This window comes from Hesperophylax consimilis, chromosome 18 (genome assembly GCF_061612785.1).
Source record: "Hesperophylax consimilis isolate HC1 chromosome 18, BYU_Hcon_1.0, whole genome shotgun sequence".
Classification (NCBI taxonomy): Eukaryota; Metazoa; Arthropoda; class Insecta; order Trichoptera; family Limnephilidae; genus Hesperophylax; species Hesperophylax consimilis.
The window spans coordinates 9,519,008-9,540,687 of NC_142853.1; the positions used below are offsets into that span (position 1 = coordinate 9,519,008).

The window sequence follows — 21,680 nt, forward strand, 5'->3', positions numbered from 1 at the left end:
TTCCCGGTGTTTCAAATTTTCCGTCTGCCTTTTCCCCTTCCTTGACGATTCGTCTTACCGTTGATTCAGATTTTCCTGTGTGTGAAAAACATCATTAAAATTAGTATTATAGAAAAAAATTATAGTTAAAAAAACACATACTAGATAATATTCATTTAGAAAGAAAGAAAGAAAGATAAAATTAAGAAAAAAGTTACTTTTCTATGAGTTTAAAGAAGTTGCAAATTTTTTTTTTTAATTGAGTTATTCCCTTTTTTCTGTGGCCTCATATGAACTGTCAAAAGGAAATGTCAAATTCGGATTGTTAAGCATAACCTCAAATCAGATTGTAACGGTTATAATCGCTCGAAAATTGGCATAAATCTTCTAATACTAATGAAATTTATTAAAAAAACTATACTACGTACCAGTCATTTCTGCAGTTCGTTTGTAAACATCTTCTAAATTAGATAGGAGCATCTTCGCGCGATATTCGGCTAGGCAGCGTTGAAAAACGCTGTATATAACTTCTCTTGCACCACTACGTATCGGTTTGTTCATTTTAATTAAATTCAAACAATATACAGGCAAACAATGAAAAAATAATTATTAAATGAGCGGATCATACACGGATTTAAGACAGTAAATCGGAGCAACATGACCATAACATGACAGACATACGAAACGTCATAGACAAAGCAACTAATTCGGTGTTGCCATAGTAATGAAAAATTTAGTTCCAATTTAATACATTTCTAGACATGCTGGATTCACTGTATACAGGTACATACATAATAACAAAAAATAAAAGAGAGTAACAAAAAAAATCCCACAAAGGCGAGGCCTGTGCGTGGGCATTATTATTTGTATGTGGATATTTAAAACAGTGGTTTAAATAAAAATAAAATATTGTACATGGTGATTGATTTTACCGTAATTTCAGTTACTTTTTACTAAAATTCCAAAAATATTTAAGTGCTCAATGAATATTAATTGGTAGAACAAGTATTAATTGATACAACAAACACATAGCAGACTTTATTATATATCTACTCTTAAAGCTAATTAGTTGTAAGTATAATTAATGGCTTTGTTAATAACTTATAAGAAAAAAATATCTATTTTGGCTGTTTTGAGCCAAGTTTTGATATATTTTTTATATGAATGAAGATTTTGACGAGTGGTCTCTTTAAGGGTTGAACATACTGAATTATAGATTTTTGGAGCAATAAAACTAATGTGTCTCTGGGCCTGTCTAGTTTTACAGTGGGGTATAACATACTCACAGGCGCCACATCTTCGACTGGAACGATTAGAATTTTTAATAAAATTGTTTGGGTGCTTGTAGATAAATTTAAGACATTGAAAACTATAGGTTTGTCTAAGGTCCAAAATATCGGTTTCCCTAAACAATTGTTTGGAGGGATAAGATTTACTTTTCTGGTACATAATCTTAATTATTGATTTTTGGGCAATTTCTAATGGTTTGAGATGAGTATTAGATCATAGATTGCGAAATACGACTTGCTTTTTGTTTAATCTATGATTTAAAATTTTTGACAAGCCGAAAGCCGATGCCGATGCCGTTGGCGGTTGTTTATTGTTTTGCAATATACCTGGTGAAAAAGAACTCCTCCGCAGATTTCTTATGGATAGCCCCACATAAGTCCCTAGTTTAAATCACTAATTAACATTTCAAAATGTCAAACATGGATTTCGGCGGAGAAACTTCACCTGAAACAGAAAGTCAGGTTAGTTTCAAATGTCATTGCGTTTATGAATATCAATGTTTTTGTCTTTCTTTGCAAAATGATACCAATATTTTACTTTCACTTTATAAATACAAGAAGCGATACTTTCTCGGCAGTTTCCTAATATCCATTATTATTCTTATTTTTCCCCGCATTTAGATCGTCACATGGATAAATGAGCTCGGTTTTGTTGAAAATCAGAAAAAAATTTTGCTTCTAAAGAAGCTGCAAGAACTTTTGATATACCAGTGTCCACATTTACTGTCCACATACTTGGACAATGTTTTACCCTATACTTCAGATTCGAATCAAGAAGTGCGGAAAACGTTGGTTGGATTTATTGAAGAAACATGGTAAGCCTAAATATAATTAAAGATTTTAACTGGTTTAGTCCTTTTCCTCAGTTTGCTGCTAACCGAGGTAATTATTTACCTAACTGCTGCACTTTTAGCCACAGATTGTTACACTTCTGTCTCAACAATTACTACAAAAAACAACTGTTTATATCTACCAAATAGGTTCTTGGTTTTGGTTACTTACGTAATTTACGTGTATTTAGATTGAAACGATACTTTAACAAAAGTTAATGCATACTAAAAAAATCTAAAATGGTGGCTAAGGGATTTAATTTTCAGCTTTGATAAATACTGAATAAAAATTGAATTTTATTGCAACTTTTACCATCTCTCCCGGCGTAATTAGTTGTTTCTTTATTTATTAATTAACGCCCTTTTTCGGGGCTTTTACTTATGAATATTAAGAAATATACATTATTTATTGTACATAACTGAAATGCTTCATTAACAACATTTTATATTTGTTTAAAGATAAATAGAAGACGTCCACTGACTTGGTATAATTGTTTCCCTCCATTAGTATTCTGGGCAAAGAGGAATATGTACGGTAGTTAGTCCCAGAATTTCTGCACTGAAATAAATCCTGACTTCTAGTATTACGTTGTGGAATCCGGAAGCTTATCAATTATAGCAATAACCGACTATAAACTAAATCATTTAGAATTTTATATAGAAATACCAAGTCAGTGAAAATTCTTCTGTCTGACAATTTTAAGCATATTCATATAATTTAACAGAGTGTTGTAGTTCAACATAATTGCTGGATAGACATATGAATATTAGTAGACCTGCCCTAAGTGATTAAAAGCGTATTATCCCCACTCCCCATACCGGTTCCATTGGAACCGGCTGGGCTGGCATATGGCCTCAAGTGAAATTTGAAAACGTGACGTCATCATTCTTGTGCGAACTATGGTCGAGGCATCATCGGTTCATTTTACGAAATAACACGGCAAAATGTTGACTTGTACTATGAAAACTTGTAAAAATAGATGTGAAAAAGAGAATAAACCCAATTGTCGTATTACATTCCATATATAAGCATTATTTTACTTTATTTTAAGCATATTCACATCGTATAATATAGATCAGTTTTAGAAACATATTATACTATCATATCGAGAAACGTCTGGACGCGAAACACAAAGCTGGTTGGTTGCTGGGAAGTAAATTATGAACATTTATAAAAGTGTCTTAACTAAATACTTAAACGAAATATTCGACTCTGAAAATACAACCGAATTTTTTTGCCGAATTTGGACTTCGCAAATTTGTTCATAACGTGGCGAGTAATTTGCGCTCCCATGTAAAAATGTCTATTCATTCCAAAGCAGATTTTACTTTTAAGAAGTAAATGGTGATATTATAATGCGAGATGCCTATTTACTGTCAGATTGATTTATTGACGAATCACAGTCAGCCTTACGCCCTTCGTTCTTCAACAGTTGATTTTACCCCTCGCCATTATCTTCTCGTCTATTAATTCCTATGTCTGTGTGGAATACCCATTTCGAAATTTATAAAACGTAAGAATTTGTTTTGTATTCTTTCAATAGCTTGTACATGTATCTTATAATGCGGGTTCCAGACAGGAGAATTGTACTCAAATTGACTTCTATACATAGGCAAAATATAAAAATTCAATATACTTTATGTTGTTAAAATTTCTGGTTAGCCTGGTTAACAAAAAATGAATGATTTAATTGAGAAGTGATGCCTAAGTCTTTGATTTGTGTTAATGTCTCAAGAGCATTGTTATCAATGTTGTAATCAAACATCACTGGATTTTTTATTTGAGAAAATCTAACTATTTGACATTTTGAGATATTTAAGTAAAGTCTATTTTCACTACACCAAATTAATATGTAATTTGTTGATATTGTATTGAAGAATGTTGCAATGGTAAATATTTTTATTTTTTTTGGTAAATAGTTCTATAAATTTTGAGGTCATCAGCAAAAAGTAAGATAGATAACATCATGAAAAATTTTTGTAAGATCAAAATTCTTGTAGTAATTAAGCTGAAACAAAGTGTAATTTCCGTAATCTGTGCCTATTAAAAGTGCTGTGGTTAGTTAAATATTTACCCCAACCAATTGCGCGCACAAAGAAAAAATAATGAATTGTTATTGTGTTCCACAATATCTGTAATGAAAAAAAGTGGATGCTATAAATGACTAAAGAATATCTGAATACTTACAAGCCACCCACTAACGGTAGAAGAAATAAAACTGTTTGGTTTGATTTCAGCAAAGTCAAAACGATGCTATTACCGCAAATGGTCAACCATTTCCGTATGCTGCTGATGGATGAAAACATCGCTGTGCAGAAGAGGGTCATTCAGGCAGCCAACGTCGTGTACAAGACGGCTCTTATCTGGATATGTAATTCTCCGGTGGCTAATAATGATATGGAGATGACTTGGAACGTGCTAAACGAATTGAAGGTAATAAATGTTTATCCGTTCATTGACTATTATTATGTTTATTCTTTTTAACTATTATTATGTTTATCCTTTTTAACTATTATTATGTTTATCCTTTTATTAACTATTATTATGTTTATCCTTTTTACCTATTATTATGTTTATCCATTCATTAACTATTATTATGTTTATTCTTTTTAACTATTATTATGTTTATCCGTTCATTAACTATTATTATGTTTATCCTTTTTAACTATTATTATGTTTATCGTTTATTAACTATTATTATGTTTATCCTTTTTAACTATTATTATGTTTATCCGTTCACTAACTATTATTATGTTTATCCTTTTTAACTATTTGTTTATCCATTCATTAACTATTATTATGTTTATCCATTCATTAACTATTATTATGAATCTCTCTTCATCAAATTCAAATCCAAATTAAAGTCTCTGTAGTTAGCATGCGACTCAAATACAACAATTGGGCCTGTGTGTGGAAAAATAGCATTATGTGGAAAAGTGTGCTAGCTCTGAGATGTGGGATGTTAAACATTTCATTTGACTGTAGTGAGCATTATTCACATTGAAAGTCAAACAAATTCATATGTAATAAGGTGTATCAGATCGGAGTCCTTTACATTGACTGTAAATAGGGGGTGCTGGGTTTTCTAGTCAGTGAGCTGCTTTATGTTCAGGGCCTGATCCTGTTGCTGTGATGTCGTATATCTAAGGAGAGAGCAGTCAGTAGTCCAAGCAAGCGCAAGGTCAGAAGTCAATGGCGGTTGTAGTGGTTCCAGCGGGAGAAGCAGTCCAGAGTGAAACGGTTAGGGTAGATGTTGGAAGAGAGATACTTGAGATCGCTTTTCGTGCATTATATAAAGGGATAGCGGAACCGTGCACAGATCGGTGTGCACGCGTCAGGACCACCCCATGTTAACGAGCTGTATTTTTGTACAGCTTTGTGTGTTTTCAAATGACTTTAATAGTCAATATTAAAATAATTTATTCAGTAGTACTCTTTACGCCGCTTCATCTCATGAAAAACTGCTTTTCCCTAGCATTTTTAATGTTTTTATAATAAATTGTACAATATGAATCAGTAGGTCCTCATCCTGACATTGGTGTGAGGAAATCCTTATAACTACTTTGAAATTGAAATATTAATGTTTACATATTTCAATCTTACTTTACAAAATAGTCCAGCCTTTCAACCTGTATATTTTTATTTTGTATTACTGCGGCTAGACTCACGCAAATCTAACATTGATTTTGGGCAATTATATGTGAAGAGGGAAATATTTTACTGGCTATTTCGTGCTTTGCGGTGATTGGCTGACGGTCGCCGATCAATGTTTGGCCTGGCGCATGGGCAAAAGAGTGGGGATGTGACGTAAATACTGGGTCTGCAGCGTGCTCTACTCAGTCCCCGGTCGGGGAGGGGATGCACTGGCTTTCTTATCCTTCTATGGTCAGAAAGCTGCTGTGTGGCTTTTGGTTAGCATTGCGTTCGATACGTAAGGTATTTCAATTCATACACAACTGTGTCATGTAGATTCGCCAGTTCCCGCTTGTTCCACTAGTTTACGGACACCGTGTATTGATTGTAGAATAATCTACCTGATGACCGCCCTTGATGTTATTTTTCAAAAAAACGATGCTATACGAATCATCATTATTGTTAGATTCAATGCAACAACTTAACTTATAATGGTTTTAAAGCAACAAGCACCAACTTCCATTACTAATATCGATTCGAAGATCTAGGCAATCGTATCGATGCGTACCAACACAACTAGGTGGACAGCTGCGTTTGGCTCGCTACTCGGCGATCATTTCAAATCCAGTTGGTGTTTTAAAACCGTTCCAAACTTCCCATTCCAAGTGATCACGAGAGTTACGGCAAAATTATTAGGTGACTTCACACTTATGCCCCTTTTCTTTGTTTTATTTGTAATGTTCAATATTGTAATAGTTATTCTCTCTTATTTAGTTGCAAATCCTGAACATGGTGGACAGTGACAATGAGGGTATTAGAACCAACTCCATCAAGTTCTTAGCAGGCATCGTCATCTTGCAAACTTACACGGATGAGAATACCGAGAGAACATCGGGAGATTTTTCATTGGACGATGTGCCATCCACATTGAGATTTGCTCTGCGGAAGACCTTGGAAGATGAATCAATGTAAGTGTGAAACTAAATAACCACTATGCCATTTCACAGTGGGCAGAGTGGATGCCCCGTTACTGTCATGGCACATGTTCCTTGCTTCTACAACTCTTCCATTATTCTGACTAATTCCATCCCACGTTGCCACTAATCACCCTCCTACACGTCACGACGAATAATATAATTTGCACTCTTGTCTCATCTGTTACCCAGCTGCTGGAACGAGACGGAGTGAATAGTGAGACAAAATGCTCGGGAATCGCTTGTTAAAATCCTTCAGGTACATGCTGATACTCCCTGTGTATGAGCTGAGCATTAAACGGTACTTAAACCAATAGTATTAATCTATTCCTGGTTGAAGACCTTCCTTAGGAGGTTTCCATTACATCTTTTTTTATGTATGTTTATTTTCCAGGCATATCTTCGATCTGCTGTTGAAGTTTCACAATTCCGAGCACATATCCGGAGTTAATCTGATGGCATGCATGACGGCGCTCTGCGATGTTGCTAAAACTCGCCCCAAGTTTTTGCCCCGTGTCATCCAGGCCCTGGAGGAGCTCCACACCACACTGCCACCCACACTATCCCAGTCCCAAGTCAACTCAGTTCGGAAACATCTCAAAATGCAAATATTCATCCTTATCAAACATCCCTCTTCAACGGAGATGTTACCTCAACTGGCTCACATGTTGCTGGACCTCGGAATGACTCCTCAAGAAGTCACCAAAGTCATCCCCAGAGAAAGGAGAAACAAGCGGTTACTTGATCTGAAGAACCCAGATTTCTCTGCTAAAAGGGCACGCGTGGATTCTCCTCAGAGCAACAGTCAAGGAAGTCAAGGCAGTGATAAGAGCGACCTCTCCGCTATCACCTCTTTGATGGATATTTCTGAAAGTAAATCTGAGCCACAACCCATCTCTCAAATAACAGAAAAACAATTGCTAGACGGTCTAAACAGCATCGGTTTGGTTATCAATTTAGTTGTGGACACAATGAAAAACCTCCCGGAAGAAATGCCCCTCGACTTTAACAAATTGTACGAACCCATCTCAAAGTCAGGTAGCATTCTGCAGAAACCCGCTCTTGCCAAGTTATTGCTAGCTATCATCAAAGAAGATGGTGTAGGACCAGCCGAACCTCCTCAAATAGTATCAGATGCAAAAGAGGAACTTGAAAAGGCCAACCTCAAGAATGCTCTTGCCAAAATCGCTTCCAAAAAGCGAATGGAAAGTGCCGTGTCCAAATTAATGGAAGAAACAAGCAAGGAGAACGTCATCCTGGCGGCTGCGAGGGATAAGGAGATATTAAAGAATGTGGATAAAGAAAAGGCAACTTCTCCGATGACCCCTTCAATACCCAAATTGAAGCAGAGAGTCAAGGCTATTAAGCTCGCTGAGCTTACTCGACCTCTACCTCGGGAGGTCAAGGAAAAGCTGTTGATCGGAGCCGTGGAGAGAATCCTAAATGCGGAAAGGGCCGCCTTGGAAGGAGGTCAGATCAACGTCCGAGAAAAGGTCATCACGACATTTGCCGTATCGTACGGACATCAAGTCCGCGAGACCATTCTCAACTTTATCTTGGAAGACATAGTGACAAGAATAGATCTGGCCCTCTCGTGGTTGTACGAAGAGTACAGCTTTGTTCAGGGCTTCAACCGGTCACTGTTAAACACGGGAAAGTTCTCGGATAAATCAGGCGTAAACTACAATAATTTGATTTGTTCTTTGATAACTAATGTGTCAGAATTGGTTGACCCATCTCAAGAGATACTGAGGGAGTCATTACTGAAGCGGATATATCTGGAAGCGCCGCTAGTAACTGAAGATGCCATTATGTTCTTGAGGCACACTTGCATTACGGAAGGAAAAACGACGCTAGGACTTAATTTATTGCGAGATCTTGCTATATTTCAACCTCCAAAAGCAACCAAGTACATTCAAGCACTATTGCCTCTTACAAGTGAGTATTCTTTCTTTTTAGAGTCTGTTGTATTTCTAACCTTCATCTGATTATATCTAACACTTTTTCATAATGAATAATCAGCAAGTCAATCATTATGTTCTTTTAATGTGTAATATATATGTACATATTGTTATTTCAGTTCATGCGAATATTACAATCAGAGAAGCGGCCATAGACCGAGTGCTATTCTTGTACGAGCAAAACAACGAATCAGTAAAAAAGGCGATAGACAAACACGCCAATCTCTACCTCGGCTTCATCGCATTGCCAGAACCGCCTAAAGACCTGTTTGACTATGAGAACGGGAGACCAGATCACATCCCCATGTGGACAGATGAACTATACAAAGTCTGTTTGCAACTTTACCTCGCTTTGCTGCCGTCCAATGAAGGTATTTGCTTTAAATATATCCACTGTGCAAAGGAATAATGTTGAAATTGTAAGTTTCAAGTAGTCATAATACATATTATGTATATAAATAGGTAAGGGCTTATACAAAATATCCAAATAATGTCATATTTCTTGCACTCAAAAATAATAATGATAAACCTAGATGCAAAACTTTAAACAGCTTTTATGCAAAGTTCCCAATGTGTTCATCCAATATTGTTTGTTGGGACATTCAATGTATTTGTAGTACGTAATGTATACATTTCATCATCAGTTATCACTAACAACTTATGCTAAAAATGTAAAGCTGCCAGTACATGTTGGGCCAATGCGCTGGATCAACGTGTACAGGGTATATCGGCTGTTGCAACGTGTTGTTTAAACGAATCTTTATTATTTTCTATCATAAGTATAATTGGCTTGTGCTAGATGTACAACATATATATTATAAAAGTAAGTGTACAATTTGCATGCCGCTAAAACTCAGAAACGAGTCCCGGTACGATCAAGGAAGTTATATCAAAACCTCCTTGATCACAAGGCCGGGACAATCATTCAAATCAGCCTCCTAACTTTATGGGATTTTACAAAAAAAAAATTGTTTCAGTTTTTTTTATCAAATTTAATTTTGTTTATTAAAACGACTTAAAATGTTTTTGCTAATTTAAAAAAAATAAATAAAAATACATTTTTTGGAGGTTCCCATATAAGTTAGAAGGCTGATTTGATTCAGTGTCCCGGTCGTATCCCCCATCCGTTTTACATGAAGGGCGTGCTCATTTGAAGGGTTGGAAGTTTCACCCTCTAGATTTGATTTTTTTTTTATTTTTTATTTTTTTTATGTGACACCTCACAAGAGTGTCCCTGCCTGTGCAGTGCACAGACAGGGGAACTATGTCACCACCCGGTTGGGCGGCGTTGTGAGGCGGAGTAAGGTAGGGCTGTAGGAAGGGATTTGTTAATGCGGGCCTTGAAGAGGCTCGGATTATAGGAGGGAGGAAAAACAGATGCCGGTAGCTCGTTCCACATACGAGCCGACTTACACAAAAACGAGTCGTAAAAACGGCCCGTTCTCATGAAGCCAACGTCAACCGTGAACGGGTGTTCAGTTCGTGTCCGTCGAGTTTCACGCACGTGCACCGGTGCATCAGGAATCAATGCTGCTAGCTCCTTGGAGCAGGCTCCATTGAAATACCTGTAGAACAGACACAGCATGCATATCGTCAGTTTTATTTCAAGACTGATGAAATTTTGCACACTTGACCTTCAAAACAAGAGGAAGGTCACTGTCTACATCTTAGTTAAAAAAAAACTAAAGCCTAAAGGGATTTCAGCTAGTGGCTTAATAAAGCAAAACATGAATTACTGAGCTAGTTACAATATTGCTACGTACATATTATTATGTGTATTATTTTGATTCACTCTATTTAACTTACTGCAAATCTGTTAATTTACAGCAGAAAACATTAGTTTTGCCGATGGACTGGAATTCGATTTCATGATGTATTATATGTAATATTTATTGCTTGCTTCAATGCTTAAAATAATATGTCCTGTATTTTTTCCTGCAAAAGCTTTCTATGCAAGAAATGGATTAAATGCACTCAGTAAGTAAAATAAAAACAATTTTTTTAATTAATATTTTTGAAAAAATTCTAAGAAGCATTTCATTTCATGATACATAATCTAAAGAGCCGTAAATATACATTGTGAAGATGCAAAATTGAAAGTAAATAATCTCACTTGTAAAAAATATATGGCTGTGTATTTATATCTCTTTAGTAAATATAACATTTTACAAATTCTTTGCCTGGTGCTATTGTGATACATTATATAGACTTTGTGCACCTCCATCCATCAATGATTATCTTCACCATATAACACAACCTCAATCTTCCAGAGCTCCTGTCGGATCTGTGTCGCGCATATTCAGGAGCCTCGGCGGAGGGCAAGCGCTGCGTCCTGCGCCTGCTGGAGGGCCCTGTCACACTGCTGGGCCCCGAGAACCCCACGCTGTTGGCCTTCATCGAGGAGTGCCCCAAGGGGGCGGAGACTCTGGTCACCAGGATCATACACTTGATGACTGACAAAGGTGAGAACATCTTTATCATCCTCTGTCAACCTTGTCGGTTTTGTTATCAAATTTGGAAATCATGCTTTGTCTGCGATAGATAAACCTGATAGCCACCTTCTGATGAAAAAAAAAAGAAATACAGTACTATTATTAGAACCACCAAGGTATTAGTGTACAAAACACTAATTAGACCAGTGCTTACGTACGCAGCCGAGACGTGGGTTCTAACTAAGAAGAATGAGCGAGCACTGGACGTTTTTGAAAGGAAAATTTTGAGGCGCATCTTCGGACCGGTTCTAGAAAATGGATTTTGGCGCAGACGTTATCACAATGAGCTCTATACTCTGTTTAAGGAGCTAAACGTCACAAAGTTCATAAAACTGGGAAGACTTCGGTGGCTAGGTCATGTGGAGAGAATGACCGAGCATCAAGAACCAAAGTCCCTGCTGAGCTCAAGACCGATAGGGAGAAGGAGCCTGGGAAGGCCAAGGTTAAGATGGAGCGACAACGTCCTCAAAGATTTGTCTGCCTTGGAGCTTCGAAACTGGAGAGAGCTGGCGCGGGACCGAGATGAGTGGAGGAAGACTCTTGAGGAGGCCAAGACCCACCAGGGGTTGTAGAGCCAAAAGTGATGATGATGACAGTACTATTATGATTTAAGATTTTCACGGCCAAAAGTATTTTTGTTATTTGTTTTTGGGGTGTTATGCCGTGTTGCGCTAACTCCTTCTTTAGCCAATGTTTCGGACAACGTCACAGTGTCCATCATCAGGGCAGATGTGTAATTGATAGTGGTGAAATCTGTGCTTAAGTACGTCTGTGCGATTTAAACTAAATTGTTTATTTCAGCTCCTCCAACACCAGATTTGGTAAATAAAGTGCGTGACCTTTACGCCAAAAGAGTCTCCGATGTTCGGTTCCTGATTCCAGTCATCAATGGACTGACTAAACAAGAGGTAAAATATAATATTTGACTAATATTATTGTGCCCTGGCACTGCACTGGCTATAATATAAGTATAATAAGATTTGTGAAGCTGAAAGTGTTTATAAAAAAATTTATTTCTTCTGGATTCTTGCCTTTCAAAAACAAAAAAACACAACATCATGTCTAATTTAAAATTTTTATTTTTATTTTAAAATAACGTAATTTCATTTAAAATCGTATTTACATTGGGTTTTTACATAGAGATTTGATTACTACTCTTCCATAGAAACGTTAGCGTGTGTTTGGAAGAGGAGTGCACAGTACATTATTGTAGTTATTTATAAGTAATTAATAATATGATACGTATTACTTATTGCAGTAAGCGTAAACATTACCAAACGCTTGTCTGAATTATTCCCACAATCAGTTCTAATTTTAAAAATAACACTTAAGACGATGCACTAGGTCGTGTAATATTTTAAATTGAGCCGCTATCAATAACAACCCTTACGTAGATGGCGATAAGGTTTAAATTCCCGCTTAACACCATCCGCCTGTTTTGATTTATGCAAGAAAAAAACATTCCCAAAAAGTGCCTTTTATTTTATTTTGTGGATGTTCAGGCATAAATATTTAATTTTTTTTCAATAATTTTATAAATAACTTAATTTACCACATTATACAATAAAATCATAACCGAAAATGGGTTCGTAAGTAGGAGATTTTCATAGGCATTATACATTCTTTTTTTCTGGGCTTATAAAAAGACTTATCTAAAAAATACTCGATTATTTCAAAGGCCAAGATGTTTTCTACTCGCAGTATTTAATTAAAGCATCTGAAACATTTCTAAGCGACCAAATTTTCAAACCAAAAACACATGATTTTGCATTACTACGTATGGCATCGTCTTAAATTCAAGTTTTAAACAACCGAAATTAGTGTGTTTGATTATTTCTTAAAATTTTTCCAGATCATTATTTTATGTAAATGTATTTTTTTTATTGTTTCAGGTTCTATCGGCCCTTCCAAAATTGATCAAATTAAACCCAATTGTGGTCAGAGAAGTATTTAACAAACTATTAGGACTTCACAATGAAGAAAATCACCCTTTACCAGGTAATTAAAAAAAAAATCCACATGAAGTAATACTTTCAACCACAGAATTTGTAAAATGAAACATTTTTATATATTTATATTTTTAGTGACTCCTGCTGATTTGCTAGTGGCCCTCCATATGATTGACCCATCTAAAGCAGAACTCAAGTTTATAATAAAAGCCACTTCATTGTGTTTTGCTGAGAAGCAGGCTTACACGCATGATGTGAGTACATACTTATCATAATGTATTTATTATAAAATTTTTTTTTTTTTGCTGATATAGAACTAACGAAAGGGTAATCTGTCAAACCTAACAGAAGAGTATGTATGAGACGGTGTGAATGCGAATAAAGCGTGTGCGTGCTGAGACAGAGGTTAGTTACTAATCATCATGAATAGAATCTTATTCAGCAAATGTTGTTTACAAAATTGTATAGAGCAATGATGCTCGGTTTTGGCACAATTTGTTACAAGCAAAATTTTCACCTAATACGGATTGAGGTCAAATTAAAAGACACTTCAGACTCCATTATATCTACAAAAATTCACCGCTTGGGGCAGTTTGTACGCTGGCAGCACTGGAGCTTGTGTTACGGTCAATGGAAATCATTACTGATCCTTTGCTGCCGATCACTCCCACAGGCGGACTAAGCAGTTACTTATATCACGTCAATGCGATCTGTAGGATTTCTCAAAGGCCTGAAACTGCGCTTTATTATCAACACTAGAGGTAATCAACACATTCCCAACGGCGTTATAACGAAAACAGAATGTTTTCCTTGTGTCGCCGCGCATGTCAAAACTGCAATTATTCAAAAATATAATGAAGCTACATTTTAAACGGTGTCCCTGCTCAGTGTAGCGCAGATGGTTTTAGTAACAATTAACAGTTGTCCTTCAGAAGGGTTAGTATTTAGTGCGCCCTACTGTCGAATTTGGCAGCCATCTCTGGTCCGGAGCCCCTAAATACCTGAAAAAAACCCTTGACTCTGTGCAAAAACGGGCGGTCCGTTTGATAGATTCCCCAATCTTAACAAACGGACTGCAATCTTTAGAGCACAGGCGTCAGGTAGGTATACTGTCCTTGTTCTATCGGTATTACAATGGAAGATGCTCTGAGGAACTAGCGTCATTGATCCCTTCGGCACCGGTGCGTAGTCGGAATACACGCCAAACGCGCGCCCAACATTTGTACACAGTTGACATTTGTCACATGAGAACGGGTCGCTTCTACGATTCGTTCTTAAGTTCAACAGCTCGGCTGTGGAACGAACTGCCGGCCTCTGTGTTACCTCCCTCCTACAACATGGGACTCGTCAAGACCCATGTTCACTCCTTCCTCTCCACAAAAAGACTTTCCACACAGCATCCCCAAAGATGACATAGGCCCTGAGGGAAATTATTTTCTTCAGGGCCTCCTGTGTGGAGTAAATATAAAAAAAAAAAAATAAAAAAAGTATAAGTATTTACCATCATCAAAATTTGAGATACAGATCGTCAAAGGTCGCCAGGTCTTCTTCTGGTACACGGGAACGCCCAGCCGAAATGCAGGAGTAATAAATAGCCTGTGGAAACAAAATATTGATTTCCAGGACGGTCCACTGTCCCAGCAATGGGCAACAATGGACAATCTGAGGTGAGAGGTTTGACTTCATGACTTCAACACGCTTCCTTAGACAGGAATGCGCTAGTGGTCCGGAGTTTCCCTTGTTTCTGGGAAGGGTAGGAGAGGGATCTCCCAGTGTCCCTAGGGAAATAAAGGGAGCACGGAGATTTATGATGAGCATGAATTGTCAGAAATGTATCACATTATAATGAGGAATGAATTTTATTCTGACTATTTGTTACTATCATTAGGTGCTGGAATCAGTTCTGCGTCAGCTGGTGGATCAGCCTCAGCTGCCGGTGCTGTTGATGAGGTCCGTTCTCCAGGCGCTGACTCTGCACCCCGTCAAACTGTCAGCTCTCGTCATCAACATCTTACACATGTTGATCTCAAGACAGGTTAGTGTCCTGTCAAGTCTTATATCCGTGTACAAATGAAGATGCAAATCTAAGTCAAATAAAATCAAAGTTCATTATCTCAGTTTTACATATTTTGACTTACAACAGCGTAGTTGCGGGTGTGCGATGTAACTAAAACATCAAAACTTTATTTGCTTTTCCTCATATCAATGTCAATCAATAACCTAACTGAACCATTTAAATCTGACCAGGTGGGTGATTCTGCATTTTTACCATCCACCAATAAACCTAACCTAACTAAACCATTTGAATCTGTCTGGGTATGAGAGCAGAAGGTGGTCTGGGAGGGCTTCACCAAGTGCTGTCAGCGCATGAAGCCAATCTAGCAATAAGCCTAACCTAACTAAACTATTCCAATCTGTCCAGGTATGGGAGCAGAAGGTGGTCTGGGAGGGCTTTATCAAGTGCTGCCAGCGCATGAAGCCACAGTCGTGTGGGGTGCTGGCCAGCTTGCCCCCGGAGCCCCTGCGCTGGGCCCTCGACTCCTCGCCGGACCTGGTCCCTGTGCTGGAGAGGGCCCTGCCTTCACTACCCAACGCTCTGCCCCATGTCGCAGCTGTCGTTACTGCCTGTCTTATTGCTAACGTAAGTTGTTTTTCACCGCCTTTTTTATGTACATGCATAAAATAACAATAGCACACTGCACCCTTTTTGACAATCATAACTCATCCTTTTTAAACACTCGAGCAATAGTATATTTAAAAACAACGATTTTCAGGCATTTGGTCTTGGGCTCAGCCACGCTCCTTCAAAAAATCATTCCTGCAAATTTTAAGATGAAAACATAAATTATTTACTGTGGTTTAAAGCCAATGAATTTTGAACAAACATAGTTTCTGAACGCAACACGTGAGAGGGGTGCGGGGTGCGTTGTTGAAAGCACAATCGCTGCGGATTTTTTAGTAGCCATGGAACAGCGGAGTGGCGAGCACAGCGCTTTTGCCTTCGAGTCGTACATTTCGAGTGGTTTTTCGCTGTCTGAAGCATGCATGATTTAATATTCGTTATTCGTCGATTACGTGATGGACCATCGATCAACCTCATTAAGTCTTGGGTAGCAAAGTTCAGAGCTACAGGATCAACATCAAATAGACCCAGACCAGGACCTATACCACTGATGAAAATGTTGAACAAGTTATGGTTTCTGTGACTGAAAATCCCCGTTTATCACTTTCATCGATATTGGGAATAACGAAATCAACTTTTCAGGTTATAATACGAAAAAAACTCGTGTTCCATCTATATAAAATTCAAATCATTCAAGATTTACATGATTCTGACTTTGCATTAAGAAAAGCTTACGGCGAAGGTGGTGTTGTTGAGATTTTGTACTGCTATTCGGATGGGTAACATATTCTTTAGTGACGAAGCCCACTTTCACATTGGAGCATATGTGAATAAGCAAAATTTCCGTTTCTGGGATGTCCGCAACCCACGATAAATGGATCAAGAGCATTTACATAAACCTAAAGTTAACTTGGCCAAACTTTAACTGTGATTTCGGAGAGATATGCCGAAAATAGTCCATATTTCAACCGAAACACGTGGTCCCAGCAGGAGGGGCCACAGCTCATACTGCTAATGTGTCTAAATGTAGTGCGGCAGTTATTTCCAGAAAAAAACATATCCCGAAACAGCACCATACCGTGGCCACCTAGGTCACCAGATTTAAGCCTGTGTGACTTTTTCTTATGGGGATACTTAAAATCCGTCATTTACAAAACAAATCTGAGTACTGTCACATAAATTAAAGAAAATATTTGAGCCGAAGTTAGCAGAATTCCTTAGTTGCTCTGTAAACGCTTTTTTGAAAACATGCATGCTAGACTCGAAGAGCGTGTCAGGCTCGATGGTCATCATTTGGAGATTGTACTAAAATCCGCATTTGTTGTTTTTAAATTACAATAAATATACTTTGTATTTGAGGTGTAGTTGTTTTTTTACAATTTTTCGAACTTCAAATCACCATTTTATGTTTTATAAAAAATCGTTATGTTTATTACGTGAGTTCTAAATTTAGGCAAAATTTGAATATTGCTATTTCTGTGTGTTGTCTATGGTCTAATGGAAATATCTGTATATTAAAAATATTATAAAATGTAAATTTTAACAAGTAAATAGATGTTGAATTTCTAGAAATAATTTAAAATTTATTTGTTCATATGAAATACTTTGTTGATGTGACATTATAATTCAAAAAAAAAAAAAAACTTAGTAAACATATTTTATACTTAATGCTGACCGGGTTTCGTTACAACCGTATCTTTATCAGGGTTGTATAATACTGTAGGTATTTAATTAATACTGTTATTTGTTTTTGGGGTGTTATGCCGTGTTGCGCTAACTCCTTCTTTAGCCAACGTTTCGGACAGCATTGCAGTGTCCATCATCAGGGCAGATGTGTTATTTGAGGTTGTGGTGAAATGTGAGCTTACGTATGAGGTTGTGATACCGTGTTGCCAGCTCCAACCCTCTGAGCTAACATTAACGTATCATTTTTTATTTAAAGTGGTTTTCTTCGTTTAGCTCTGGTGTATCCGTCAATTACCGGATACCAAGAACTATTGAGCTTAGCTCCATCGTCTCTATTAATGTTTACGGGATTTTTATGAATTTCAATGGCCTCCGTAATCAGCCGTGCTCTATAAGTTTTGGGTCTCCTCAGGATTTCAGGAACAAATCCAAAGTAATGCCCGGTGTCAATCAAATGCTCGTATTAATACTGTTTGTTAATGAAGTATAAAAACCAAAAGTGTATTTAACTAAGTTATTTTTTTTTGTTTTAAATTAAAATTTATATATATTCATACTGGGTTTTTACAGATGATCTCACTTATGTGAGAACAATTCAAACAAGACAAAATGACATCATAATTTAAAGCAGACTAAACAATACAAAAAAACATGTATAATAGCTACCCAAATTTGGGTAAATTTGGCATTAGCGGTGCTACCCAAATTTAACTGCTATAACTTTCTTATTTCTTGACAGATTCATGATTTACTTATCTTAAAAGTATCATTATATTTCGTGAAGAATTTTCAAACACATAAATAAACAGTAAGACAAAGCATACTGCTACAATATTATAAATAGAGCGACATAAAGAGCAAGCCTCACCTCAGCGCCACTTACAAACACAAGCATCCTAGTCTTCAAACTGTTTTATGTAAAAAAGAAAAACATTTTAATTCCGTTAGAATCAAATTCGTCGAATCGAATTCTTTACGTATTCACAAAGTATACAACTGAAGGCATGAATGTACGTACATAGAGCTGGAGACACGTTTTATTCAAGCACACAAGTATGCGCGAAGCCGTGTGCAGGTTAATAATTTTATGATCACCGTGTAATAGTTCCAACTGCTCCCCAATCTCCCGAACCAGTGGGACTGTGGCATCCCCGATTGGGGGATATTGTGAGGAGGATGAGAGTGGGGAAGGGATAGAGACGAGAAAGATGAAGGTTGGAAAGTGCCTGGCTATTCAGATATGTAGCGGTTATGTCACCGCTCCTAGAGTCATCAAAATCATAACCAGACGGCATGTGTTAAAACAGCCGAGACAGCAATTATTCTTTCGAGACTTCAATAATAATATATCGGTACCATCATACGTAGACTGCTGACTTGCATATAGGGTGATGCAAACGCCCAGACAATAAACCGAGTCAGCGGTTCTGCGGGTTCGAAGTCCAGACGCTACTCTAACCCGTGCCAGACGAGAACAAAGAAATCGGCAGCTATATAAGCGGTGGAGGACCTAAGTACATCAGTCAGTCATAGTCAGTCATCAGTCAGTCATTCATTCCACATCGTTCCAGTGACAACTGGGGGGGCCCCGCGCCCCTCCACGAAGGACATATACCCGGCTTCGCCCTTACCATCATGGACTCTACCGGGACATCAACCTAGCGCCTTGTCCGGATCGTCGTCCCTGGCAAGCGCTCCTCGGATTACAAGCGCCCTGGTCCCAGCGTCTCTGACCAGCGCTTCTTCCACGCATCATGACCACCACGAGGACACGCAGCTTCCTCACTGGACACACCGCGCCCGTTCAACTGCTTACAAGGTCCACTGCACCTTTGGCAGTCTCGTCAGCACTGGAGTGCCTGAAGACCTACGTTCTTCGCCAGTGCCTGACCTTCATCGAGTCCCGGTCAACAGCGCTCGGCGTCGACTCACTGACCCGCGCTTGACCACCACATCATCGCAGCAACCGGAGTATTCAACATCTGTCCTATATCATCTCCTCGTCACGGCAACTGACTCAATAAACACAGTGACCTACAACATCCATATCTTGCATTGTCTCACTACCAATTCCCATAGATATAATCACCAAACACAGCTAAAGCTCTTTAAAGTAATTTTTAGATTCTGAATGGTGGTCTATCACCAGGGTGATGCTAAGAGAATCTTCCACACCGCTAATACAGGATGTATTTTATTATTTGATCCCCTTTGTTTTATGAGTATTTTTTCAATGAAAAACTTTTGAATTTGCCAGGTATTTGATCCAACAATAGTGGCCCCCGTTAACTGCCATCCAGTCTGGGGTCTAGGAGTCAAAATGTCAGTTTAACAAATGTCAGTTTTCTATAAAATCGGTGGAGCACACCGATACACACTTCTAGGAACATTTTTTGCAAAAAAAATATTAAGTAATATTAATACTGATTTGTTTTATTTATTGCAGAGCGACTACAATCCGACACCAGTTCCAGCCCCTGTGCCGGCCCCTGTGCCAGCCCCCGTGCCTGCCCCCATTTCCCACTCCATTTCCATGGAACTGATGGTGGAGCCCCACCACATGGGATTCAACGAGCCCCTCCCCCCTGGGATGGAATAAGCTAATTTAAGCCAAAAAATTGTGCTTCTTGTACATAATAATTGCAAATACATATTAGTAATGATTATATATAACTCTCCTATATATACAATAATTTTAAACTATGTATTTTTTATATAATAAATTTCTTGTTCTTAAATGTTGAAGGTGTGGTCTTTATTCTTGAAAATCATTTGAAAAACACTGACTGTCAGTTGAAAGGTCTAATGTAAATAGTCGACATTAGTTTTCAAGTCTATTTCAGTCATACAACTATCCTAAAAAGTGTAGATATCAGAGGAGGGTATGAATACCGCTAACCCGGGAACCATTTATTGGATAACCAACACCTCAGCGATAGGTCACCCCGAGTGATTCGTTACATTTGTTGACTTAGAAGGGGTGCACGGGTTTATGGGGTGAGGATTGTCCAGGTCTTGGCGGCGGATGCGTCCCCCCACCTGCTGTGTGACTGGCCAGATTTTGAGAGACTGGTTGAGGCAGACCTTTTTACCTCTCCAGCAAGACTCTCTAGACCTTGCACCGCAGTGGGAGGGATGAATTCATACGTCCTTCGCTCCTGGACACACTGACCTTCAGATTCCTACCCATCCCTCATACCCTTTACCTTGCAACAAGCACCTTGTTGTGGACCCAGCAACCCAACTTCCAGGGTTCTCTCCCTCGGAAGACCTGGACCTCAGAAAGCCTAATCTGATGTAGTTAAAGTTACTTAGCAGTGATGTTCAAATGGGACCTAAAATATGACGTTAATAAACCTATAGGTAAGTATAATTTTAATAATAATTTTTTTTGTTCTTGCTACAGAGCAAACCCGGTGAATTTTAAAACCAATTTTAGACGGGAGGAATTTACAATGCATAAATAGGAGGTTATACAATTTTACATAAGTATTTTGATAAACTAAAAGTATAAGTTTCACGTACAATATAAAAGGTACAAAAATAAAAAAGACAGGTTAAGTAGAACGAAAACAAGCGGAAACAAACAAGGAATATATAAGTGAGGAAAAACCTAAGGCAGGAATTTACAAAAAGCTGCTTATCCAGTCACACAAAGGTAAAAATAAATTATGGATGATTACAAATAGAGGTAAAAGAAATATTAGCGCGAGTTGCTTTTACGTCCAACAGATGGCACTGTTTTTTCCCCAAAAAAAGCATGTTTTTACCTGTCACATCAATATAATATAAAGACACCTGTATTTGAATGCAACATTGTGTCAAAATTTCAAAGCAATCGTAGAAGAACTTTCGGAGATAAGATTTTGAACAAATGTCCATTTTTATTTTAATATATATAGAAGTTGGCTGTTTTTTTTTTTACTGTGCCACTGAATTATATTGGCTACACACTATAAAATATTGTAAATAATACATAATAACAAAATAAAAACACAAAGAAAAACGCAAGATTCATTGATATAATAGAAAAAGAAGACTTAAAAAATTTTACAAATATGAACTCGTAGGACAGGTTGTTTGACACAATTTAAACAATTCATCAAATTTCAAAGTTAATTTTCAAGTTCTCTAAAGGTTCTGTTATTAAATCACCGTTGGTCAGATGTTTCACATAATTGAAAAATAACAGAACTTGAAAATTAAATTTGTTGAATTGTTCAAATTGTGTGAAGCAATCCGTCGGTAGATTTAAATAATTTT

The 21,680-nt window shown here is 37.6% G+C and overlaps 1 protein-coding gene across 1 annotated transcript; it reads left to right on the top strand.

The window, feature by feature from the left end:
* Positions 1–1,540: 1,540 nt before the first annotated feature.
* On the top strand, positions 1,541–20,016 carry Sym (symplekin scaffold protein). The gene is made up of 13 exons (XM_089642199.1): positions 1,541–1,730; positions 1,890–2,083; positions 4,337–4,532; positions 6,507–6,700; positions 7,101–8,644; positions 8,787–9,038; positions 10,938–11,129; positions 11,961–12,067; positions 13,052–13,157; positions 13,244–13,362; positions 14,997–15,143; positions 15,531–15,749; positions 19,864–20,016. The coding sequence occupies exons 1-13, from the start codon at positions 1,680–1,682 to the stop codon at positions 20,014–20,016; spliced, it is 3,474 nt and encodes a 1,157-aa protein (XP_089498325.1). The 5' UTR covers positions 1,541–1,679.
* Positions 20,017–21,680: the final 1,664 nt, after the last annotated feature.

Coding starts and splice junctions, on each gene's coding strand:
- Sym (XM_089642199.1), top strand. CDS start 1,680: ATGTCAAACATGGATTTCGGCGGAGAAACTTCACCTGAAACAGAAAGT. Junction 1,731..1,889: donor CACCTGAAACAGAAAGTCAG/GTTAGTTTCAAA, acceptor CCCCGCATTTAG/ATCGTCACATGGATAAATGA. Junction 13,158..13,243: donor AGAAAATCACCCTTTACCAG/GTAATTAAAAAA, acceptor TTATATTTTTAG/TGACTCCTGCTGATTTGCTA.